We start from the raw sequence: 22,032 nt of genomic DNA, 5'->3' as shown, positions 1-22,032 counted from the left end.
TCCTCTTGCTCTTTTTCAGGTACTATTACCAAAGGGGTATACTGGCCAAGGTCGAAGGACAGAGGCTTGTTTACCAGTTTAAGGAGATGCCCTCAGATCTGGTTATTATTGATGAGGATGATAGCCAAGGGGACGACGGCAGTTCTGGCTACGGAGGGCACAGGTCTGCTCCTCACGGACGGGCAGTGGGCCGCGGTTCATCGCGTGCGCAGGGGAAGAGTGGGCAGTTGAAGTCCTTGAAGAGAGAGATGAGTCCTGGTCTGAACAGCAATGGAAAACAAGCAGAACAGATGCTGCAGACGGTCCATGTTCTGCAGCCAAATCAAGGGGCTGCTGTCCCAGCACCTACACACTCCTTAAGGTGTGTGTGTGTGTGTGTGTGTGTGTGTGTGTGTGTGTGTGTGTGTGTGTGTGTGTGTGTGTGTGTGTGTGTGTGTGTGTGTGTGTGTGTGTGTGTGTGTGTGTGTGTGTGTGTGTGAGTGTGTGTGAGACAACCTCACACAAGTGAAAGTTAAAACAAATTATAATGCACTGTTTTTTCCTAAATCTAGTAAGTTGCCTTGTTATCTTTGCTGCCTACATAGGTAGCTACCTTCTTAGGCAACGGCATCTAATCCAAAATGTACATAAGTGATCATTTGTAACACTGTAGTAACATGAATTACAGAGCCTTGTACATGGCATGCAGGGGAAAAAAACAAGATATTTTGGCCACAAATTAAGAATTTGTTCCCTCATTTTATTTAAATCATGTTGCCATTTAACTAAAACGTGGAAACGAATTAGTGCAATGTGACCATGATTTAACTAAAATTAAAGTATTAGCATGGTTTTCCTAAATTAAAAACAAGAGAATGAATTAGTAAAACATAGCCAGAATTTAACTAAAATGACAAACTAAAGAAATGTGGCCTCAAAATAATATTTTTTTGGAAGTTCTTAATATCTATTTATTTTTTTGCACCTGTCATTTTAATTCTCTTTTCATTAATAGCTGCTATATTGAGCATTGTAATTTCTCAATAAAGTAATCTCCTCTATATACTGTCTCTGGTTTCAGTGAAAGTGTTCCCGCTTTGTAACCCCTTCTCTCTCTCTCTCTCTCAGGACTATAAATATGCCAGGGTCAGTTCCCATGGTCCTCACGTCAGGAGCTCACGGAGGAGGTTCAGTCACCCTGCAGACCCTGCCGCTGTCCTCTGTTCTGACCAATGGGGATTCCTCCACTCATACCTCACCGCCTCGGGTCATTCTCCACACTGTGCCTTCCTCCAGCCCCGGGGGTAAAGATGTGCTCACCATCCAGACCGCCTCTCTGACGACAGACAGCATCCAGCACCAGCAGCTCCTCATGTCCACTCTGAGCTCATCCAATGGAGGGGTCACCACACCACAGCAAGCCGGGTCTCTTAACGGCATCACCCGCTTGGTCACCCTCAATGCCAACGGGCAGCCCGTAGTGGCCCAGCAGCCCGGAACGGTCATCGCCACTGTCCTGAAGCCCAGTGAACTTCAAAACCTGCAGGTGAAGGAGGAGATCCTAGACCCACATTACCTCCAATCCCTGGTCAACAGCAACCCTAGCCTGGCCTCATTCTGCAAAGAGGAGTTCGAGGATGGAGTGGCGGAGCTGAGCTACAGAACTGTGATCATCAACAGTGCAGGACAGGAACTGGGCCAGACCCTCAACGGACACTCAGACATGAGCTCGCAGCTGGCCAGCAGCCCCAGTGAGGGCCTCACCCCTGTGGAGGAGCTGGAAGTGAGGGGACAAGTGGCCCTGCATCCAGAACCTGAGGACAAAGAGCTGTCTGTGGTCTCTCAAGGTCTGCAGGAACTGCCGGTCACCATGCAAATATCCGCCTCCCACTTCATTCAGGTAAAAGCGGAACCGGCTGAGACCTAAACTGTCGGCCCAAGCACGGGAATGTGGACACAATCGACCAACAAATGAAAAAAAAAAAATACAGGATTTTTTTTCAGTGGAGCAGATGATCTGTAATTTATTGCTCTTGATTGTTTAGAATGGGCGTTCACCCGAAGACTTGTTTACTCAAAGTTATTGTGATATTGTGCCTAAATTTTAACCTTAAGGGATACCGATCATGATGTCGTGATGAAAGCTCTTTGGTTTACTCTCCGTCACCCCCAAACTCCCAACAGGAGAGCTGCCATTCTCCAACCAGGGATATTCCCACCATATGTGCCAGTTGAGATGTTTATGTCTCTTCTCATCTCCACAGACAAATCCAAAGACTTGATCCAGCAGAGGGACCAAAGGAAGAGTTGGTGGGAAGCCAAAATGAAACCAACAACACACCATTGACTTTAGGATAAAAGTGCACACACGCAGTTTGGGACATACAAGATGGAGAATCATTTTTGTTTTTTTTGTATGTAGCCATCTCAGTGGACTTCAAAAGGATGCCTATTGGAATAAGACTGAAAGAGTGCCTAGGTGGTTAATGCTTTGTTTTGGAAGTGATGCTTTGAAGGGGAAGATTGTATGATTCGCTCTGTTTTTAATACAGAATTATGACATTATCTCATCCCCTTCATATCGGCAGAACAGACGAGGTTATTATTTTCACACAAATTTAAAAGCACTGCGCTTTTATGGAAATGGGCATTGCCTGTCCAAGGATACAGATCTAGTAGACCTTGTTTGTATATAGTAAAAGACTAAAGAATATAGTGACAAATTCCAAAATCATCTGCTTAAGTATTTCCCCATTATAATCTTGTTCATATGAAATGGCACGCAGTATATATGAATACATATATAGATATATATATATACATATAATATACAGCTGAGATTCAATTTATGGCCACAAATTTATTTATTTTCTAAATTTCTAAATTCTGTGTAAAAAGTCTTTTTTTTTAAACAAATGCAAAAATGAGGGAAATATGCAGTATGCAGGGCTAATCTTACCCATAAGAATCCCAGTATGTGTGTTTATTGTGAGCTGTATTTTTCCAATTTAAAGCATTCCATGTAATCCCGCACACCTTTCATATTTTATCTATTTTTCAATATAAGGGGATCCGAACGTAGCTTTATGAGATTGAGCTATCATGCTGTTCTTATTCACTGTGATGTGTTTAAAGCCATTTTTACAGAGCATACATGCTATAAATGCGATGTCCTTTGGTTTTCTGCCTTTACGCTGCCATACTTTTACCCTGTACCAACCACATATCGTTCGACTGATGCTTTACATGTCTGTTTATCAGATCACAGATGGTCTCAGACACAGCTGGTGGGGTCTGTGACATCTAGGTCGATTTTTAAAATGTATTTATTTGTAGCCGACATAGTCCGTGGCCTCCATTCTTTCTCCGCCTCATTTATATCCAATGAATCCAGAGCAGAGTCTCTTAATAGCGGCATCTCCACAAGTAAACAGAGCCTTGTTGATCCAAACTAAATTTGTGCTAAATTGGAAGAAGTGACTGAAGTTGTTGAGGACCGGGCTCCCTGAAGGCAAGACGCGGATCTTAGGCATCAGGCCTCTGTCTCTAATTCTGTTTGACTAACACCAGAGTTCTGGTGCTGCTCTGACAATCGTGGCTACAGCTTGTATTATGCAAGATTACGTCAATAAGACAATCGGTCTTCAGATCTGGTCTTGTTGACCGTAGGCTTTACGCTTTGTAGTTTTGGGGTAAAGGTATGCCAGTGCTCTTCCTATAATTTCAGCTTGCCATTTCTTGGGGCTTTCCTATTTTTCCAATTGTCTTTTAGTATACTAGATTTTGTTTTTCTAAAAAAAAAAAACGAGAACCAAAAGAGAATAAATATAATAAAAACCAATTTTGCCTTAACGTAAACGTGTGATCTGTTCCCTTTTTGCTGTGGAAATTGAATCTCAAGATCACAGATCGACTGGGTACTCTGGTTAAACAACACAAAGCCCATAAGGCAGATGCTATCATTGTTCCAACATATTAAAACAAGTATACCTCCCGGCGCATCTCCTCAAGCGTTACTTCTGTTAACGCGAATTAACAGAGGTCAGATGCACTCCCAGGTATCTCGCACATCTTGCTGTGAATCGAGGCTGCTATGGGGAGCTCTGTTTCCAGCCATATGTGCTCTTATTCAGCTTGTCTGCTCCTTCTGGAGACTATACAGAGCGACGCGGCAACTTCGGCAAGGACGGTGTGAGTGCAATCTGTTAACTACAGGAAGCAAAGCGCCTAAGAGTTATTGAACAATCAGGCATGTGAAGCTAAATGATGCCTTCGTTTGAGTGGGTGAAAAAGAGAATTAGCGTTTTAAATGAAAAAAGCTGTCATAAAAATCTTGATTCCATTTCAAACCAGTATGCTGTTGTGTGTGGAACATACACAAAAAAGAGTTTATTATTCATACTTTTTCTGTACAATGACGTTTCTGAGTGACTGTCAAACTCCAAAAAGTCTATATGTGTCTATGGCACAGATTGCATATTAGACTCCGTTGTATAGACTGCGTTTATGGTGCCTTGCCATTTTTGGAGCTTGACAGTGGTTAATGTAAACTATCATGTAGAAAAGAGCTGCTTGGAGATTCTTCAAAATTGTCATTTGTGTGTCATAGAAAAAATTACATCACAGGTTTGGAATGAAATGAAGTTTTATTTTTTTTATTTTTTAAATGATGGAATTCGTTCAACATATCCACACTCCATTATTTTATGTGAGCATTTTTTTTTTCTGCAGTTTTGTGGACAAATAATCTTTAAACAACTGACACAGACTGCAAGAGAACACAAAACGGTTTTCACTCCCGCAGCTCTGTGTGTGCCGGACTTGCTGCGAGGATAGAAATGGTGGTTTGTGTGATTACTCGGTGGTATGGGTTTGGAGAGGCTTTCTGTGGTCTTATTCTGTGAGGTGTGTGTGTGTGTGTGTGTGTGTGTGTGTGTGTGTGTGTGTGTGCGCACAGGCATGTGTGTCTGCTGATGGAGCCATCTGGCAGCTGGTACATGCTGGAGCTCTTACCCCCAAGTCTACTATTCACACACAGCTGCAGATTACCCAGCACTCTGAACCCTACAGGCAACACTAAAAAATAAAACAATAACATACAGAAAAACACAATATCAAAGCTGGTAAAGGTAACTGTAGTGTGGACGGAGCAAAATGGCAACTGAAAGTGGTTGTTAAAACGATTAGCACAGCGTTAACGTGTCCTGTGAAAATGGGAAGATATTTTATCACACCACTACAAATGTTACGTGAATTTGAGAGAATATTCTTATAGCTAACTTTTCCATTTCCAATGCAAAGTCTTTAGGTTTGAATTCAAATATAGAGGAAGGGGTGACCAAATTATTTAGTACAGCGAAATTTTCTCATGTTGGGTATGTTTTTTTAAAGGCAAATATCAAACCATTGTTTTGGTTTATACAATTGTTAAAAAAACTAAAAAAAAAACCTAAAACGCATGAAAGATTGCCCCAAAATATCCTCTTGAATGTGTTTACAAATGTAATACAACTTTACTATAATATTAAATCTATTTATATTATACTGTATAGTTGTGTGAATGTATGTCAATGTGGTTTTATTTCATTGTGTTCTGAATTTTTGGTTGGGAGAATTTAATTCACAAACAAAATATGCAGACAGTTTTGAAACCAAAAACAAAACACCATCCAAAATCATAGTTACTTTATAATGTACAGCTGCCCTTGTGACAACTAGCCCTGGTCCTTTTTTAGCATTTTAGGAACTGTAACTGGTCATCATTTCAGGTTTTCCCCCCATTTCAGTCACCTTTTTTCAGATCACTTAAGTGCGACAAATACATTTTGAAGTATATAATAATTAATATACTGCTCTTTGTAGTCCCTCAGTTCATAACGTCATAACTGGATGTATAATAATAATTATCCAAGAATAAAAAAAAAATAGTTTGACATAAAGATGAAGTATCATGTCATACTGCAGAAAACACATGTAGCTGTTTGACATGCCATGTCGACTCCCCATTGGTAATCATGCAGCATTAAAAAAAAGACTAAACAGGACAGCTTGCAGTGATCTGTATTTCACTTCTGAATACCATACATGATCTATGACTAATCATAAGCTTCTCAACCGAAATAACCCTTGTATAGCTTAAAAAAAGATATTGAAATTAAAGCTGAATTTCTAGACAGCTGTGGTTCACCAGTGTCAAACCGCGTCTTTACATCAACACAGCTGCACAAAATCAGCTCAAGGAACAATCTATTTTTAAAGCAAGACGACAAGTAGCTGGGGGCCAATGACATGCTTGAAGAGAGCGAGTGTTTATTGCATCACAGTGTCTCTAGTGAGGAGTGGCGGGACGGCTGAGGGATGGCGGTCATTAGAAATGTGCCTCCAGTCAGGGGCTGCGCTAAGATTACTCACACACCAGGATACTGCCGCACACACACACACACACACACACACACACTAAACAATGCTTTCGTTCTGTTGCTGAACTAAGAATAATGACATCCACTCCAATTTACGTCCATTGTTCATCACTTTAGATTTACATCAAATTTTTAAAGCAGCAGTCTCACAGCTGGAATTTATAGAAGCTAAAAGCAATACTCTTACAGCTATTAAACTTCTCACCCTACATCCCTCAACTGCCTGAATTGATAAAATTCTTCCATTGGCAACTGAAACAATAACCATGATTTTATATTTCCCAGGTCATAACCATATGTCATGGTTTGGCTGATTATTATGGCCCCATTAGCATTTGTTGGTTGAAGCTTTCTACATCTTGTGACTGAAAAACAGACCTTCCTCCATTGATGGCAATTCAGAAATATCTGGATATTCTTTTTGAATTAAATGTATGTAAAGTTAGTAGCCTAACTCTTTTGCAGTCTGATGTGACATATAGGCCTGTATATTCATCCATACTTGCAAATCCATGCAAGCAAAGCCTAAATGACTGAATATTTGAATATACTTAGGCTACTTGTATACATTTAGTGATCCTATTTAATATATTTACTGTTTTCTATCTAACATTCGTAACTAAATCTTAGAATAGGCTATAGCATCAACCATGTTTCATTCAATACATTTTAAACCAAAAATACATGATTAAATAATTACAATGCAGTATTCATAATTTACTTATTCTGATTATTTAATTTTTTATGTTTTTGCCACTCAGATAATGAGTTCTAACACCATGAAATGCGAGTTTTACCACAATCAAACTGTTGCCGCATGCAGGCTACTCAAATGGAGTAAAAAATCTCAAGTCGGGTAAGTAAAAAGCTAAAGGTAGGCTAAATGAACTACACCACAGTCCCACATCGCCATCACTAAGCTTCTGACAACTCTTTCAGTTATCTAAAAACATTTTCCCCCAAAGTTAGAAAAGTTTGTAAAAGCACAATTTTCATAACGAGGCTTTAAAAGCAGACTGAGTTTACCTGTTCGGCGTGATGATGTTTAATGTCCCAGACAGCCTCACGAGTGGGGTAATACTGATGTATTTTATGTCGTAGAATAAAACGTGAAAGTGTCTTGGTCTTGTTCACCACAGACCTTATTTCAGCTATTTAACCAAAAACCCATTCAAAAAACCCATTGACTTCGGGAGGATGGAACCGGAAGTGCTGAAATGGTAACTCGTTTCCTCGTTTTACCTACAAAGTGATACCTACACACCACCCTATACCCTGCATAAACAGCTTTTGTGAGGAAACAGCTTTACCCGTCCGGTATTCCACCATGAGAAATCTGGTCTCCCTATTCTACGAGTACGATCAATTGAGGCTTACAATGCTTTAGGGGAAACGCAGCTCGGAGCCGTCTCTCTCAAAGGCTCTGTAACATAGCCCACCCTCCTCGCCGACCGTGTAAACAATCACATGGTGGAACTGCACGCTTTGCTGACTTTGTGGTCCTTTTTAGCAGTAGGCCTATGTACTGACTGTGCAAGGGTTAGTTCACCCAAAAATTAAAATTACTCCCTCATGTTGTTCCAACCTAGTAAAACATTTGTTCATCTTCGGAACACAAATTAAGATATTTTTTTATGAAATCTGAGAGCTGTCTCACTTCTTCATAGGCTTCATGTAGGCTAATTTCATTCTGCCGGTCGAAAAGTTAGTAAAAACATCGTTAAAATAGTTCAAGTGACTACAGTGGATCAACCTTAAGTTTATCAAGTCACTTGGACTATTTTAACGATGTCTTTATTAACTTTTCTGGGCGGCAGATTACCTAGCAGCCATGAAGGAGTGAGCCAGCTCTCAGATTTCATCAAACATAATTTGTGTTCCAAAGATGAATGAAAGTCTTACGGGTTTGGAACAACATGATCGAGGGTGAGTAATTATTTTTGAGTGAACTAACCCTATAAACATTACATTTTAATACCACATGTGCAAGAGGCAACTTTTTACAATTGTGCGCGCATGCCCAGTGTGCATGAACGGTCATGTGACATGGTATTCGGTACGGTAGTGTAGTGTGGACGGAGATCGTTTCTGAAACCAGACCTCGACGAGTATCGTTTTCATTTTAAAACGCCATTTTAAAACTACGCACTAGTGTAAACGGCGTCAGTGGGACATTATCACGTCCATTTTCTCAGCACACACAGTGAAAAATACTTCACGGAGCAAAGAGGACACTGCCGACGCGCCTAAAGACATTTTCTATAAAAAAAGAGAGATACTAAGTCTGAGGTTTAACATTTAGTCAATTTTATAATGAAATTCCAACAATAAATGTGGTTTTGACATTGTAACGGTTTCAGTAAACCTAATGCAATCTTGTTTGTCCCCCTCACAAGATTTACACTGAATGTATAGGCTAGCTATGCTATTAGCCAACTTGAGCAAAGAAGCCAATTTAAAACTAATGCTTCGGATGGGTCCTACTGCACCTGCCCGGAAACCTCCAGTGAGATGAAGAAGAATCTCTAGTAGGCCTAGGCTAGACCTTCTTGCTTATACCACCCTATTGTATCACTCCATCATTTAGATGTAACAGAACCCCATAAATTATCATTCTCATGCGAGAGACCCCCATCCTAAAATTTCAATGGCAGCAATAGATTTGTGTAAAATATTATTAGGAAAATATTTACTTGGTTATGTTTTTTCCTGCTCACAAGATAGTACCAGGCCTATAATGCATATTATCTATTTGTTTATTTTGAATCAAATTTGTATTGTTTAATTTAATCTATTTTTTTATTTAAATGTTATAATTTATTTACATTTATTTTATCCATTTATTAATATCAATTTATATTCATTTATTAAAATCTAATATTTTTTATCTTATCAATTTATTTATGTCGTTATTTTTTATTTTTTTTATTATCTAGTATTTATTTATTTAATAATAGTCCCTCTAGCAATTCCTTAGGGCCCCCATTTTGAAAACCCTTTAGCCCTAATGCACAATAATATAGTCATATCCATATGGCACCACTGGATGGCAGTAGAGTCACACCTCAGTAAAATAGATTTAACAAGCAATTTGCTCTCTCTTCTTGTACATCGTGTACTGCTCTAAAGCAGAAAGTCTGCCTGTAAAACACAGACTACCTGCTCCACGTACACAAATCGAGTTAAATCCTCAGAACTAAAACAAACAGCTTGGAGGTAAATAACAATGCACTTTTGATGTGCTAACAAAAGGAATTAATTCACATGCCTACCTGTGCAATCTGCAGTCATCCTGCCTCCTTGCACTGTCTTACACAGTCACCGTTGCTGCAGGCTCACTTTCTGCGTCTCTCGGCAATGAAATACAAGCAGCTCTGAGCTTTCACAAATGAAAATTGGCTCTGTTAGGTTGTTTTAAATCTGAAATCGTTACACAAGACTCAGTATGGATCTGGGTCGGTATATAGCCTACTATTCTTTAGTTAATTAAATTTCATGAATCATGAATCCTTCCTACAGGTTATTATACATAAATCATCATATGACGTACATAAACAAACCAGCTCAGGTATGTCTGGAAATAGCGATGAAAACATGAAGGTATATGGATATGACAATTTCACATACTTGATCACAGCTTGGTTGAAATCTCAAATTCTTTAGTTTATCTGTACATCTATTTCTTAATTTGTACTCTTACTCTTTGCCTTGTATTATTCTAAAAATGGAAATTATAATGTTACTTAGAACATTCATATTAGTAATATGAAGGAAAAAAAACATCCAAGAAAACATGGAGATGTATCAAGACAAATGAAGATTTTTAATAACTAACAACATTTATTTTTCTTCCTCACACAGAGCTATCGTATGACTTCACAAGTCTTGGAATACAGTCACATGGATCACTTTTATCATGGTTTTGTGGTGCTTTTGGTCCGTTTTGGAGCTTGACATCCACCGTTAAGGTATAGAGATAAAAGCAGCATGAAAAGAAAGTCATACATGTTTTGAGCAACATGGTGGTGTGCAAATGGATGTTATGAATTACGGTCTAAAACTACATGCTAAATTAATTTGAATTAATTGCTGCTATTTTACCCACTACAGAGGCTCTTTTGAGGTCACTTCCTTTAGCATCGCATCAAGATAAGTGCTGGTGTCTCATATGAATTCAGGTATTGTGATAAAAGAAACAGGATTCAATATAATAAGCTTTCTATGGGGTATTTTGAGTTTGTGCTTTGATCATTTACCTCAGGCTTCTAGTGAATTAGATCTTTCCATCTGCAGACGAAATAAGTGTTTTGAGGAAAGATAAGGCTGATGAAGATCACATTTAGACAACTGACCATGGAAGCGAAAGAGATAAACATCAAGGTGAGTTTTAACTTCCTCCATCTTTGATTTGTGGCTTTGCGTGGTTGTTTGTCACAGATGTGGCATATTTTGTTTCAAGATGAAAGCCCTGTGATTTGCTCTTTTGTTGGTTTCTTAGAAAAAGATGCATTTTGAATGCTTTCAGTGTACAAGCTTTTCTTTATGATAATTTAAAATAATGTACTGTCTGTTATTAGGTCTTATATAGCTCAGTCATGCATTTGGTCTTATTGGAGCTCAACTGATCATGACTCTAACAATGTCAAGGAAGGTCATTGGGTTTGATTCTCAAAGAACACAAACTAAGAAATCTGAAAAAAGCTTGGAATAAAAGTCAGTGTCCCTCACTGTAATTCTCAGCATGTTGTATTTCATAGTGTCCTTTTATGTCTAGCACATTTATTCGCAGCAGTAAATTAGTAGTAGACACTGAAAGTTTTACCAGTTTTATTCAGATGGACGTTGTTGGAAAAACACAAAGGAGCATTAGATTACGTAAATGCAATTTATAGAGCACCCATTTGCTTGGATGAAAGAATTGATTGAAACAGTCCCAGACCTGCAATTATGGTGCTAGCAATGTCACTACTTAAATACAGCCGTGTGATATGTGTACAGTATAGTTCCACGCCACATTAAATTCACATAACAGCTTTTAAAAAGGCTAATTTTCAAAGTTCTTCAGGGACTTACTTAAGCATACAGTAAATACATTAGTTTATAATATAAACATGCACATTAGGGTAAATGTTAACCTGGTTCCTTATAATGCCTCTCATCCACTTAAAAAAATTGACAAATAAAGGGCCGTCAGAAAGGGTAACGTAATGTCATGTAGAACTTCACATGCAAATTAAAACAGTTTGAGTTATCCACCTACACGTGATTTGAAAGGTCTGCATGGAAAAATGTAGACTACAGTAACTGACAATTTCCATGCAATCGTTTATGTGGTACTTTTACCGTATAGGTCAAGGACAGATAAAAACACTGTTCATTGAAAATAAGTCTTACAGAAAGCATCCATGTATAAAAGTGGATATATATATATATTGATAGTTGACGTGACATACTTTCTGCATTTTGACATGATAGACCCCATCTTGCACTGTTTTAAACAGTTAATTAGACAATAACTGTTTTTAAAAACATGTTAATTGAAAGACTAATATTCCATGTCGTTTCAAAATTAATATGCTCATAAAAACTGCATGCATAATTATTACAAGCAAAATGCTGTTAAAAATAGTCTGGAGCATATTTGTGCTATTAAAAATTAATTTGTTGTACCACAAATTGAACAAACGAAGGCAAAAATGGGAAATTGTGAAAAACAGGGCCTAAAATATGTAATTTCCCTTATACATTTATATACATTTTAGCCTAAAATCTTGATTATGTTGTGCATCAACTACCCATACATAATATGAAGAATAGTTATGACAGTGACCAGGTCACTGAGGATGTTTTGAGTTAATGTTTTGCCTCACTTCAGCAGATTTTTTTACACAAAGAATGGAAAAGTTTTGCGCATACATGACATTTCGTACAAATGAAGCTGGTCTACGCATACCCCTGAGCAGCATAGCACCACTGGTTCCCCCCAGGATCCTCAAATTCGTCCCAGCATTCGTGCTATCCACCAGTTGCAAGGCATGACAATCTGACAGATGACCCGTCCTCCCTGGTAATAGTAAGGATATGGCGAAAAGCCGCCCAGGGGCTCGTAGTATCGCCGACAATAACGGTACCCACGACGACAGTACTGGCAGCAGTAGCCCTGCTCATCTAGGCGGTTGTCCAGCTCCAGCCCTATTTCTCTCTGCGAAGAGAGCGAGTCAACAGGGTTAGAACCGCAGTCAAACAATACCTGCAATCTCACCACAGGGCGCATGACTTATAGCTTGATTTTAGCAATAAAAAGGTGCAGTGCTCTGAAGGGGAATGAAGAGTGATTATGGGGTGTAGACATGCAATGACAAAAAGCCCTGTCATGCTCGGATATGTCACAAGGATCAGAGTGGCATTTAAAGTAGATGGTTTTGATATGCCAAGCCAGGGTATCTGATATGATATAATGCCCTTGACCTTTCCATTACGCCGCCAGTGACATCGCATGGCTTCGGCATCTCAGATTCAAGTCCCTTAACCCCACTGCCTGTCTGTTCTCAGTCAGAGCGAGTTTGACACTGGCAGACGCTGAGATAATTACACTATTTCTTTCATCCCAGCCCTCCCACTCCCATAAATGCGTAGCTTCGGTGCCTCAGTCCGAGCAGCGACCCTGGCCTCATTTGAGCTCCGAAATGAGAACCCTCCCCCATGCACTCTCATGCCCTCATTTGACTTTGGCATAAAGCGAATGGCACGTTCCTACAGCAATTAGCAGGGTAATGATCGCCCAACAAGGATCGGTTTATTTGCTCTCTCAGTCAGGGTGTGAATTGGTGTAAGGGCTAAATGAAAGCGGAGTGAAAGGTAAATTGGGTAGAATTAATGGCCCTTGGCCCTCTCCATTGTGATCGCGTACGCATGCCCTCTCCAGATTACCCAGGGCTGAGTGCCATGCCTTTGATCAGCCGCTACAGCGAGATGGGTTCCGAGAAGTGCCACTTAACTTTCTATCTCCCGTAACTGTTGGAGCAGACAGCACCCTCAACTCACTGTTTCATTTGACTGCGTTTCGATCTCCCCTAGCTTACGACACAGACAATATGATGTTATCCGGCTGATTAAAAACACCATCGTTGACCTAGTCACCTCCTCTGATCTGCATTAGATTAGCAGATGAAGCCGGATCTCTCTAGGTTGTCTGGCAACGCTTCAGAGTTCCTGTTGGGAATGACGCAAATAAACTTGACGGCAGGAATCGCTTTGAAATGTGTTGTCCGGAAGAAAATGACATATATCCATGGTCATACGCGTGGTGTTTGTATAGCATAAACAGGTATATTATTATCATTATCGATTTTTGGGGGGTTTGAGATGAAGCGCAGTGAATTATAATGTGCCTGTGCATGTGCGTGTGAAGATGCATAATGGCATGCATTTCTCCTCTGGAGTCCCATCTCTCATTATGTTCTCCATAAACGAAGCATGCATGAGTTTTCACGAGCTCACTATGCAATGATGAATGGAGTGAAAATTGCATTCTCCTAATGATTAGACTAGTGCAAGAGAAAGAAGGGTGATGCCTGTATGGTTTGATTTATTACTCTCACAAATGCACAATTACTGATTCATAATGTTTGTCGGGTTTAGGGTCAAGAGTGTTGAGACAACAATTCATTTTGGTAACAGCACAAAGCCTGTCGGTGTAGAACTGTTTGATTTATCAGACTTTCACAGAGAGAGAGAAAAAAACCCTGCCAGCATGAAAGGTGGATGTTATTTGGGAAAATAAGAGTTTTTCTTTTTTCCAGTGAAATGATGCGTGATTAGTATAAAACAAACAGACTATGGTATTGTTCCACAGAGGCATATTAATCAAACTGATTATCCAGTTGCAATGAGAAAGTGAGTGTTAATAACTTCATGTTTGGGACTTTATGTGTCTGTCTGTTGCATGAGAAGATGACAAGAAATAAAGAACTCTGGGACATGATGTCAGTCATGACTCATGAATAAAATAGTAAAAGCAATTAAGAATAGGTGCCTAAAGCTGACTATAGCGTTCTATATTAGCTTATGTTTAATATGTTATGTTTAATGTTACAGCCATTGAAAGCGTAATGTACTAGCATTTAATGTGAGAAAGTATGAAAACACCTAATTTATTATGGCATGGCACATCATAGAGTTGATTCTCAACTTGACACCCTGTGGATTTATTTCATAGACTGTGATTACTGAAGGGATAAATTATCTTAAACTTTCACTATCTTGATGCTAACCAAGACACGAGACAGACACTTTCCCCCCAATTTATTTTTATTGATTAGAAATCCATTTAGAGTAAAATTCTTTAAATTCTATATTAAATGATTATTATTTGTTTTACCAGGATTGTCAAAGTTAACTCATTAAACAATTAAATATGAGTAACATGCTGTTTATGTAATTATTTAAAGGAGTGGTAAAATGCCCTTTTCACAAGATGTAAAATAAACCTCTGATGTCCCCAGTGTGTATGTAAAGTTTTAGCTCAAAATACCCCACAGATATTTAAATACAGCATGTTAAAATTGTCCCTTTTTGAGGTTGAGCAAAAATGCATTGTTTTGTGTCTGTCCCTTTAAATGCAAATGAGCTGCTGCTCATGGCACAGAGGGCGGAGCTTCAACAACTTGCACCCACACAGACATGCACTGAAAATTTCAAAAACTTTTAGCCTTTTATTTTTAAACGGATTCAGACAATGATGGAGAGACTCAATTAGAAGTGACAACATGTAGAAGCAACAGGACATATTCTGTCATGATCATCTATAAATCGTGTTCAGGGGGCGGGGTTTATGTAAATTCTAGGGTTGGTGATATCACTAACCCGGGAGGAATGTCTTGTAGTTCCTACCAGCCTTTTTTTGTAGTCCTTAAAAAGCATTTTCTTTAAAAGCAAATATCTCCCTTTGCTTTGAACTTTGAGCGTTGTAACTTTGCAGGTGTTGTTTATGCTCAAACAGCAACATTACACACTAACTGTAGTAAAAAAAAACTGAAATCATAATAAAGCACCCCTTTAAACACTGTGAATGCATTTTATCCAATTTGACATTATACACGCTTTTGTTGATTCTATTCTAAAAACGAATCAGAACATCTAGAGCCGATTGGAACTGATCAGAGTGTACGTAAAAGTCTTATGGGGAGAACCCGTTTATCAGTATATGATGGTGGAAAGACTCCTTTTACAGGTTATTTATTTATAAATCAAACCCATGCACACTGTTTAGAACAAAAGTAAAGCATTTGCATTCATTGTATGGTAGAATTTAATTATCGTTGAAGCTGAACCATCATTCATTTTAATGCGAACACCTGCGTAGGAACACATCTTTATGCTTGTGCGATTAAGTGTGAAGAAAGTTGTTTTATTAAATGATTGCAGATTTGCATTTCCATGGTTGCATTTCCTGTGTGTACCATTCAAGTTTAGGTTCAGTAAGATATTTTTTTTTTGTAAAGAAGTCGATACTTAATTTATCAAGTATGCATTCAGTTGATCAAGAGTAACATTATAAATGTCTTTATTGTCACAAATAATTTCAAATAAATGTTGTTCTTTTGAACTTTCTATTCATCAAAGAATCCTGAGAAAAAGTGTCATTGACAAAAATATTGAGCAGCATAACGGTTTTCAGCATAACATGATAATAATAAATGTTTCTTGAACACCCGATCAGATCTTTGACATGTTGCCATCACATGAATAAATTACATTTTGAAATGTATTTAAATAGAAAGCAGTTATATCAATATTTCAGAATAGTACTGTTTTTACTGTATTTTTGATCAAATAAATGCAGCTTTGGTGAGCATATATGAGACTTCTTTCAAAAACAAGTCTTATCTGATTGATAGTGTAGCTATAGAGAAATATAGTCCTGTGTTATTATTTTCTTCCCTTAAAAGGGAACTGCATGTGCGAACACGTTCATTTTACACTGGCTAATTGATTGACATTCCTCATTTTTTCCAATCACAGATGTATATAGAGACTATTTTTTTTGCCTAATTTTAGTATCCTAGGTTTAAAGTGAATTTATCTTCTTCGGGTCCTTGACCAGAAAGTGCATCTTAAGTTCAGACTTGGGGAGGGAGGTTCAATCAGCGATCTGCAAGCCAGAATGCTTTCAGCTAGAACGCGGGGTCACAATGCCTACCATCAACAACTGCGACAGGCGTTCAAGTCTGAGATTCGACCGGACCCAATCATCAGAGGCTTATCCTCCCAATGTAGGTCAAGGACCATGATGCAATTTCTCAGTGCAGCCAGATGATAGTTATTCAGTTTGAAAGATATCCAGAGCTGTGCTGGCACACAACGCATCAGCGTGGCAGTACTGGGGAAAGGTCAGCCTCGTATATCTCAGGCCTTCTGTCACAGGAACTTTGATGATTATTTATAAAAAGTACACAACAGGGTACAGAGACCTGTAGCAAAATATGAATTCCCTCCTCGAGCTGCAGACGTCTGCCGGTGGGAGAGCTAAAAGAAGGGCTTGCGTCTAGGATCCTCTGAAAGGTCTGAGATATCTGGCTTCCCAGCAGCATCTACATGACTCCAGACTCCAATTACTGGAAGCCACATCCCCTCTGACGTTCACAAAAGCCTTTGTTATCGCTCTGCCCACAAACACAGCCCGCCTGTGCTTAGCCTTGGAATTGGCTGGATTGGTATGTATTAACCAGCTGATAGAAGGAGAGGATTTCAAAAGCGAAAGGTGGTTTCATCTGGGTTTGCTTTAATTATATGGAACTTTGCAGTCCGTGTTGCTGGATGAGGTGGGAAGGCAAGTCGTTCCTGGACCTCTGCAGATAAATATACCTCCCCCCCCCCCACCTAAAGTTCTTTCTTTTCACCGTCTTCTCATCCTTGCGCTCAGAGGCTAAAAGTCGCATACTAGATGGGGAGGTGTATATCGTAGGTGTATGAAGCATTAGTGCGTACGACTTCAGGATAATTAATCATTGAACATATGCTTCGCTTCATGAACGCAATAAAGGACTCTCTTTGGCCGCTTGATTCTTTATGCCTTGATAATTAAAGCATGATTAATACATTTATCTATTCATTAATGAGTGACCTTGGGAGGCTGTCTTTGTACATCACTAACTACATAAGAGAGTCATGAAAAAACTGCAAAGCAAACTTGCTTCTTTTGAAGGCTAAATATCCCTCTCCATTAGCAGTAAGACATTAAGGGAGTCTTAAGTGAGCTGGCCTGATTTAAGCAGATATATAGAGCAATTCCAATGCCCTGTGGTCCACATGGTCTGTTTTAAGTTCGGAAAGGGAACTTCGATTAATGAACGATTTATACTAAAAAAGAGAGCATGACTATCCAGCTCAACCGCAGTCGAACACGCCTTTTAGTAATGAACCTCGGGCTCATACTTACATAGTCATTTACTGGTAACTGGTCCATGACGTCCCGGGCCTGACGTGGCCCTCTTGCCTCCAGCTCTGGGGTCTCCTCCACATCCTCTACATCATGGAACTCAGCTTCTGCATCACAGAAGGAGAGACGATGACGCAGTCACGCTGCTAAACACTTGCTGCTACAAACTGGATATCGTGAAAGGCCCCTTTGATCTTCCTTAAGAACATAAACTCCCCCAGTGCTATAAAGCCCTCATTTAGAAAAATGTAACAAGTTGGTTTCTGGCAAAATACTTCTTCAAACATGGTGTATCATGTCCTTGATTAGTTAATCAATGATTGCTTAGGACATTTCTAGAGCATTAGCCACAAAATTCTGTGTTTGAAGGGAAAGTACAAACAAACAGTGGAGAGCAAAATAAATTACAGCCTTGACTTGGCTATTCTGAAACCTTATTACTAGGGTTGAATTGGATTTCGAGTTGGTGAAGCCCTGTTTGTAACCTCTGAGAGGAGATGGGTGGATCCAGTGTATGGGTAGATCTTGGCAAATCTCCCAGATCTTGGAATTCAACAGGAATGTTTCGTTGGATATTGGCTCCTCAGCAGGGATCCATATCTGAGAGTCCACCATCTGCATATCCACTTCACCTGTCTCACTCACCTGTGAAAAGAAAGTACATTTTATTGTCTGCATAAAATGCTTTGTCATAGATAGATGATCTGACAAAAAATAACTTGCCAATATCGATACCAATGGACTTGTTTATCCATCTGTTTACATATTTCCACTAAAATGTACGTTAGCTTTCGGTATAGTATTTATTTTCCCATAGTAAACCTTTTCTGTCATATATCTAATAACTCTCTAACAATTGACCCTTCGCAGGGAGCTTGATTAACAGGTGATTTGACCAATCATACTTCGCCATCCGCCATTTTGTCCGACAAAGCAGTCAGGAGAGTTAGTAGATTAACATGGGAGGATTTGAACTTGAAAAACGGGGTGTACTGACGCCTTTCCGCGGTTAAAACAACATTCCTTCTTATGTTCATTTATGTTTATTTGATGCTATAAATTAAATAGAAGGAAGAGATGATCGGTTCACGAGCAGTTTTAACTCGGGCTCTACAGCGATCTGCCAGACACATTAAAGAGCCACAAAACGGTATTTATTGTTTAAATTTCTTTAAAAAAATGACCAAATTTGAAAAGTAAGACTTTGTTTAATATTAAAAGTAACCCAAAAGTAAGCTGGTCTGTCCTGTCTGTTGGCGCGTTGTCAGTTGTCCTCTCTGCTCCGCGATGTGTTTTTCACTGTGTGAGAACATGGTGTGTCTGTGAGAGCGGTGTAGCTTGTCGGACAACAGTAACTAAAGGGGGCGGATCTTTGCGAACGTTCAATTGTATAATATTATTAATACAGTATATTATTATACTATAGTAAACATAACATTTTAGTACATCAAAACATAATGTTTTAGTAGTGAGTTCCAGAAGCTTGTATCAATATTGCTTTGTCCTGTTGTGGAACGTTTCCTCAAGATTTAATTCAATTTATTTAACGATAAATACGGAAGTGATTGTTCATAGACTCCATGCTGATATCTTTATTAACCTTTTTTTTTTTTAATGATAGGACAAAAATAAGTAATTATAGCACTCAACTTTAGTTTTTTTTTTATCATTTATTAACAACAATTATAAAATCAATTTAAACTTTTAAATAATTCGAATCATTAAACAATCATCACACAAACCCATTATAATAAATGTCACATCTACGCTTTGACTTTAATGTGAATGATGTTTCTTTGTCAAAGCCCCAGTCTGCGTTTGATTGAAGGCCGTGAGTGAAGTGTCAGCGTCGTGAGCAGTTTGTGGCTGGCTGCGTGTGTCTTTCAGCAGTTCTGCGTAAGGTAAGATAAGAAATAGTTCCTATCTTACCCAACTTGCTAACAGTTCATATTTTCACTTCGGAGTCTATTTTATGCATTGATTTTCTTTTTTGTGCTAAAAAAATAGTAAAACTGCTAGTTTAAAAAAACACTTAGGCTAAATATTTGTATGTGGGCCTGATCGAGAGCAAAGTAATACTTAAGTTGTACGTTCAGAAGCCCAATTGGCTTGATTGAAACTGACCCAATTCCTTCCTTACCCTCTAAACTCATTTCTGTTCGTCAGTGCTTTCTTTATGTGCATCCTAAGTCTCCTTCACACAGCCCAAGCAAGAAAAAGCTGGAGTTTCCAGTATGGAGCTTTATGCTATTGCCTTGGATCATTTCACTCTCTCTCTCTCCACAGCCAGGGAACAGAGAACTAACTGCTGACCATGGCTAAATTTTTTAATTTGACCTCTCTTAAAGACCATAGCTTTACCTTCTTATGAAACAGACTTTTTTCTTCCCTAGCTGTGAAAATGTGCCCTTTTCTGCAGACACTGGTGGTGTTGCATTTCAATTTTTACAGCAACACTTAGAAATACAGAAACATATCTGACTTTAAGATGGCTTCAAATATGTCTTCTGTGTTGGTCTATAGAAGGTTATTCAGTCCTGTAGGCACGTTAAAGTTCACTGTGGTGCATCCACTCCGTCACAATTATGCAACTAATTATACAACTGATAATAATGTACTTAATTTGTTAGTTCTACAGTTCATGAGCTGTAAAGTAAATGATTATTGCTTAATGATAGCGATTACATGTCAGTGACTTAATTGAGATCTAGAAAGTGTCTTTGGATAATATAATCACGTGAGGTATTATGTTTGTTTTGCCGTATAGTTATGTGTAAATAGAAGTACAAACAAACTACTACGTTCCCTTGTTAATTAGTGCAGAGACCAGAGAAACGGCTCACATGACAAATATTTTTACAAGGTGATTTTCTCCCAGTCTAAAGCTTAATTGCACATTAGTTAAGCTTGATGTCGAATCCTGAGGCTATTGTCTGAGCTACTATCATTTATATTAGGTTCCCCTCTTTCTCTTTCATTTGCTCTCCCCCTAAACCCTCTTTTTTTCATCCCGTTGCTCTTGTTTTATTAGAAGTCATTTTCGGTGCCGTTTCTTGTTTGTTGGGAAGCGACACCGCACTGACCTGTAGCGGTTCCAGTTCCGCCTGATTAAAAGCTTCACTCTCTGCGCCTTTGAGACAGTTTCTTTGCTCCGGCCCCCTCTCTCTCAAATCACACTTAACTAATGATGACTAGGAGGACAGCCTGCATGACTCAAGCAGTGAAGGTTGCTGGTTTAGCCTTAAAATTAAAACTAGGGCCAGCGGTGCAAGCAGACCGCTTTAATTGGCCATCTCAGCTGCTCAAGCAAAGCGTGCCTTTCATATGAGTAAACAAAGGTTAGGGCACTGATCCTGCAATATTTGATCTTTTTTTTTTTTTAGAAATTAGCTGTATAAGTTTAAGGGTGGGTTCTCTTTAGACATCTAAAGGTTGCGAAAGAGGCACTGAAAAGAAAAGAGTGAAGCTGAATTAGGGGTCAAGGTTTGGCTAGTTAGCATGGCCCAGTTAGTATGACCCCAGCTGGTCGATGCTGAAATTGCACCATAAAAATGGCTCGTTCTCCATTGATGGCATGCAAATAAATAAAAAATATTTAATTATATTATAGTTGATAGTGAAGGCTGCCATCAGTTAATCAGAATTGCGAGGACATATTTTTCCTGTGGATTCAAAGTAATCTACGTCACATGATATGTACACCTTATTAAAAGCTTCACTCTTAGCACATTCTTTACTGTTCCTCGTGAGATTTTAAAATGTTTTTTAAAGAAGTCTCTATGCTCACCAAGCCAGCATGCATTAAATCAAAATGCAGTAAAACAGTTATATTTAAATATTATTTTAAATTGTAATTTATTCCTGTGATGGCAAAACTAAAATTTCAGCAGTCGTTACTAATTTGGTCATCAAGAAACATTTATTATCAATGTTGAAACCAGTTGTGCTGCTTTTTGTGGAAACTGTGATACATTTTATTAGACATTAACATTTTGTTAGCACTCTTTGATTAAAATAAAGTTTAGAACATCAGAATTTATTTGACATATAAATCTTAAAAAATGTCTTTATTTCTCTTTTGATTGATTTAATGTATATTTGCTGAATAAAGCATACATTTTTTCAAAAGAAAAGAAAAGAAGGCTTGCTGACCTCAGACCTTTGAACAGTGCTATATGCCTCAGGTAATTGGCT

At 38.7% G+C, this 22,032-nt stretch overlaps 2 protein-coding genes and 1 long non-coding RNA gene across 15 annotated transcripts in view; 2 read left to right on the top strand and 1 right to left on the bottom strand.

The window, feature by feature from the left end:
• The window catches only part of elf1 (E74-like ETS transcription factor 1), a 41,249-nt gene extending 37,412 nt beyond the window's left edge, over nt 1-3,837 (top strand). For all 3 annotated transcript variants that reach the window (XM_079630063.1, XM_079630062.1, XM_079630064.1), the window contains 2 exons: nt 20-361; nt 1,108-3,837. In XM_079630063.1, coding sequence (XP_079486189.1) covers nt 20-361; nt 1,108-1,906 — 1,141 coding nt within the window. In that variant the 3' untranslated portion in view covers nt 1,907-3,837. The remainder of the gene's footprint in view (nt 1-19; nt 362-1,107) is intronic.
• A 6,424-nt stretch (nt 3,838-10,261) lies between these two features.
• The window catches only part of LOC307007752, a 40,761-nt gene continuing 28,990 nt past the window's right edge, over nt 10,262-22,032 (top strand). For 8 of the 11 annotated variants that reach the window (XR_013799670.1, XR_013799671.1, XR_013799672.1 and 5 more), the window contains exons 1-3: nt 10,262-10,366; nt 10,509-10,576; nt 10,692-10,778. This is a non-coding gene — a long non-coding RNA (uncharacterized lncRNA). Of the gene's footprint in view, nt 10,367-10,508; nt 10,577-10,659; nt 10,779-19,643; nt 19,740-22,032 lie in introns of all 11 variants that reach the window. The other 3 variants (XR_013799678.1, XR_013799679.1, XR_013799680.1) reach the window with 2 other exon arrangements.
• Nucleotides 11,209-22,032, bottom strand: part of tnmd (tenomodulin) — a 37,873-nt gene continuing 27,049 nt past the window's right edge. Inside the window, exons 5-7 of the mRNA XM_079630065.1 lie at nt 18,324-18,483; nt 17,839-17,945; nt 11,209-12,600 (exon numbers count right to left, since the gene is read on the bottom strand). Coding sequence (XP_079486191.1) covers nt 12,391-12,600; nt 17,839-17,945; nt 18,324-18,483 — 477 coding nt within the window. The 3' untranslated portion in view covers nt 11,209-12,390. The remainder of the gene's footprint in view (nt 12,601-17,838; nt 17,946-18,323; nt 18,484-22,032) is intronic.

The sequence above is a fragment of the Phoxinus phoxinus genome, assembly GCF_949152265.1.
Source record: "Phoxinus phoxinus genome assembly, chromosome: 12".
NCBI lineage: Eukaryota > Metazoa > Chordata > Actinopteri > Cypriniformes > Leuciscidae > Phoxinus > Phoxinus phoxinus.
This window is presented reverse-complemented; position numbering and strand designations above follow the sequence as displayed.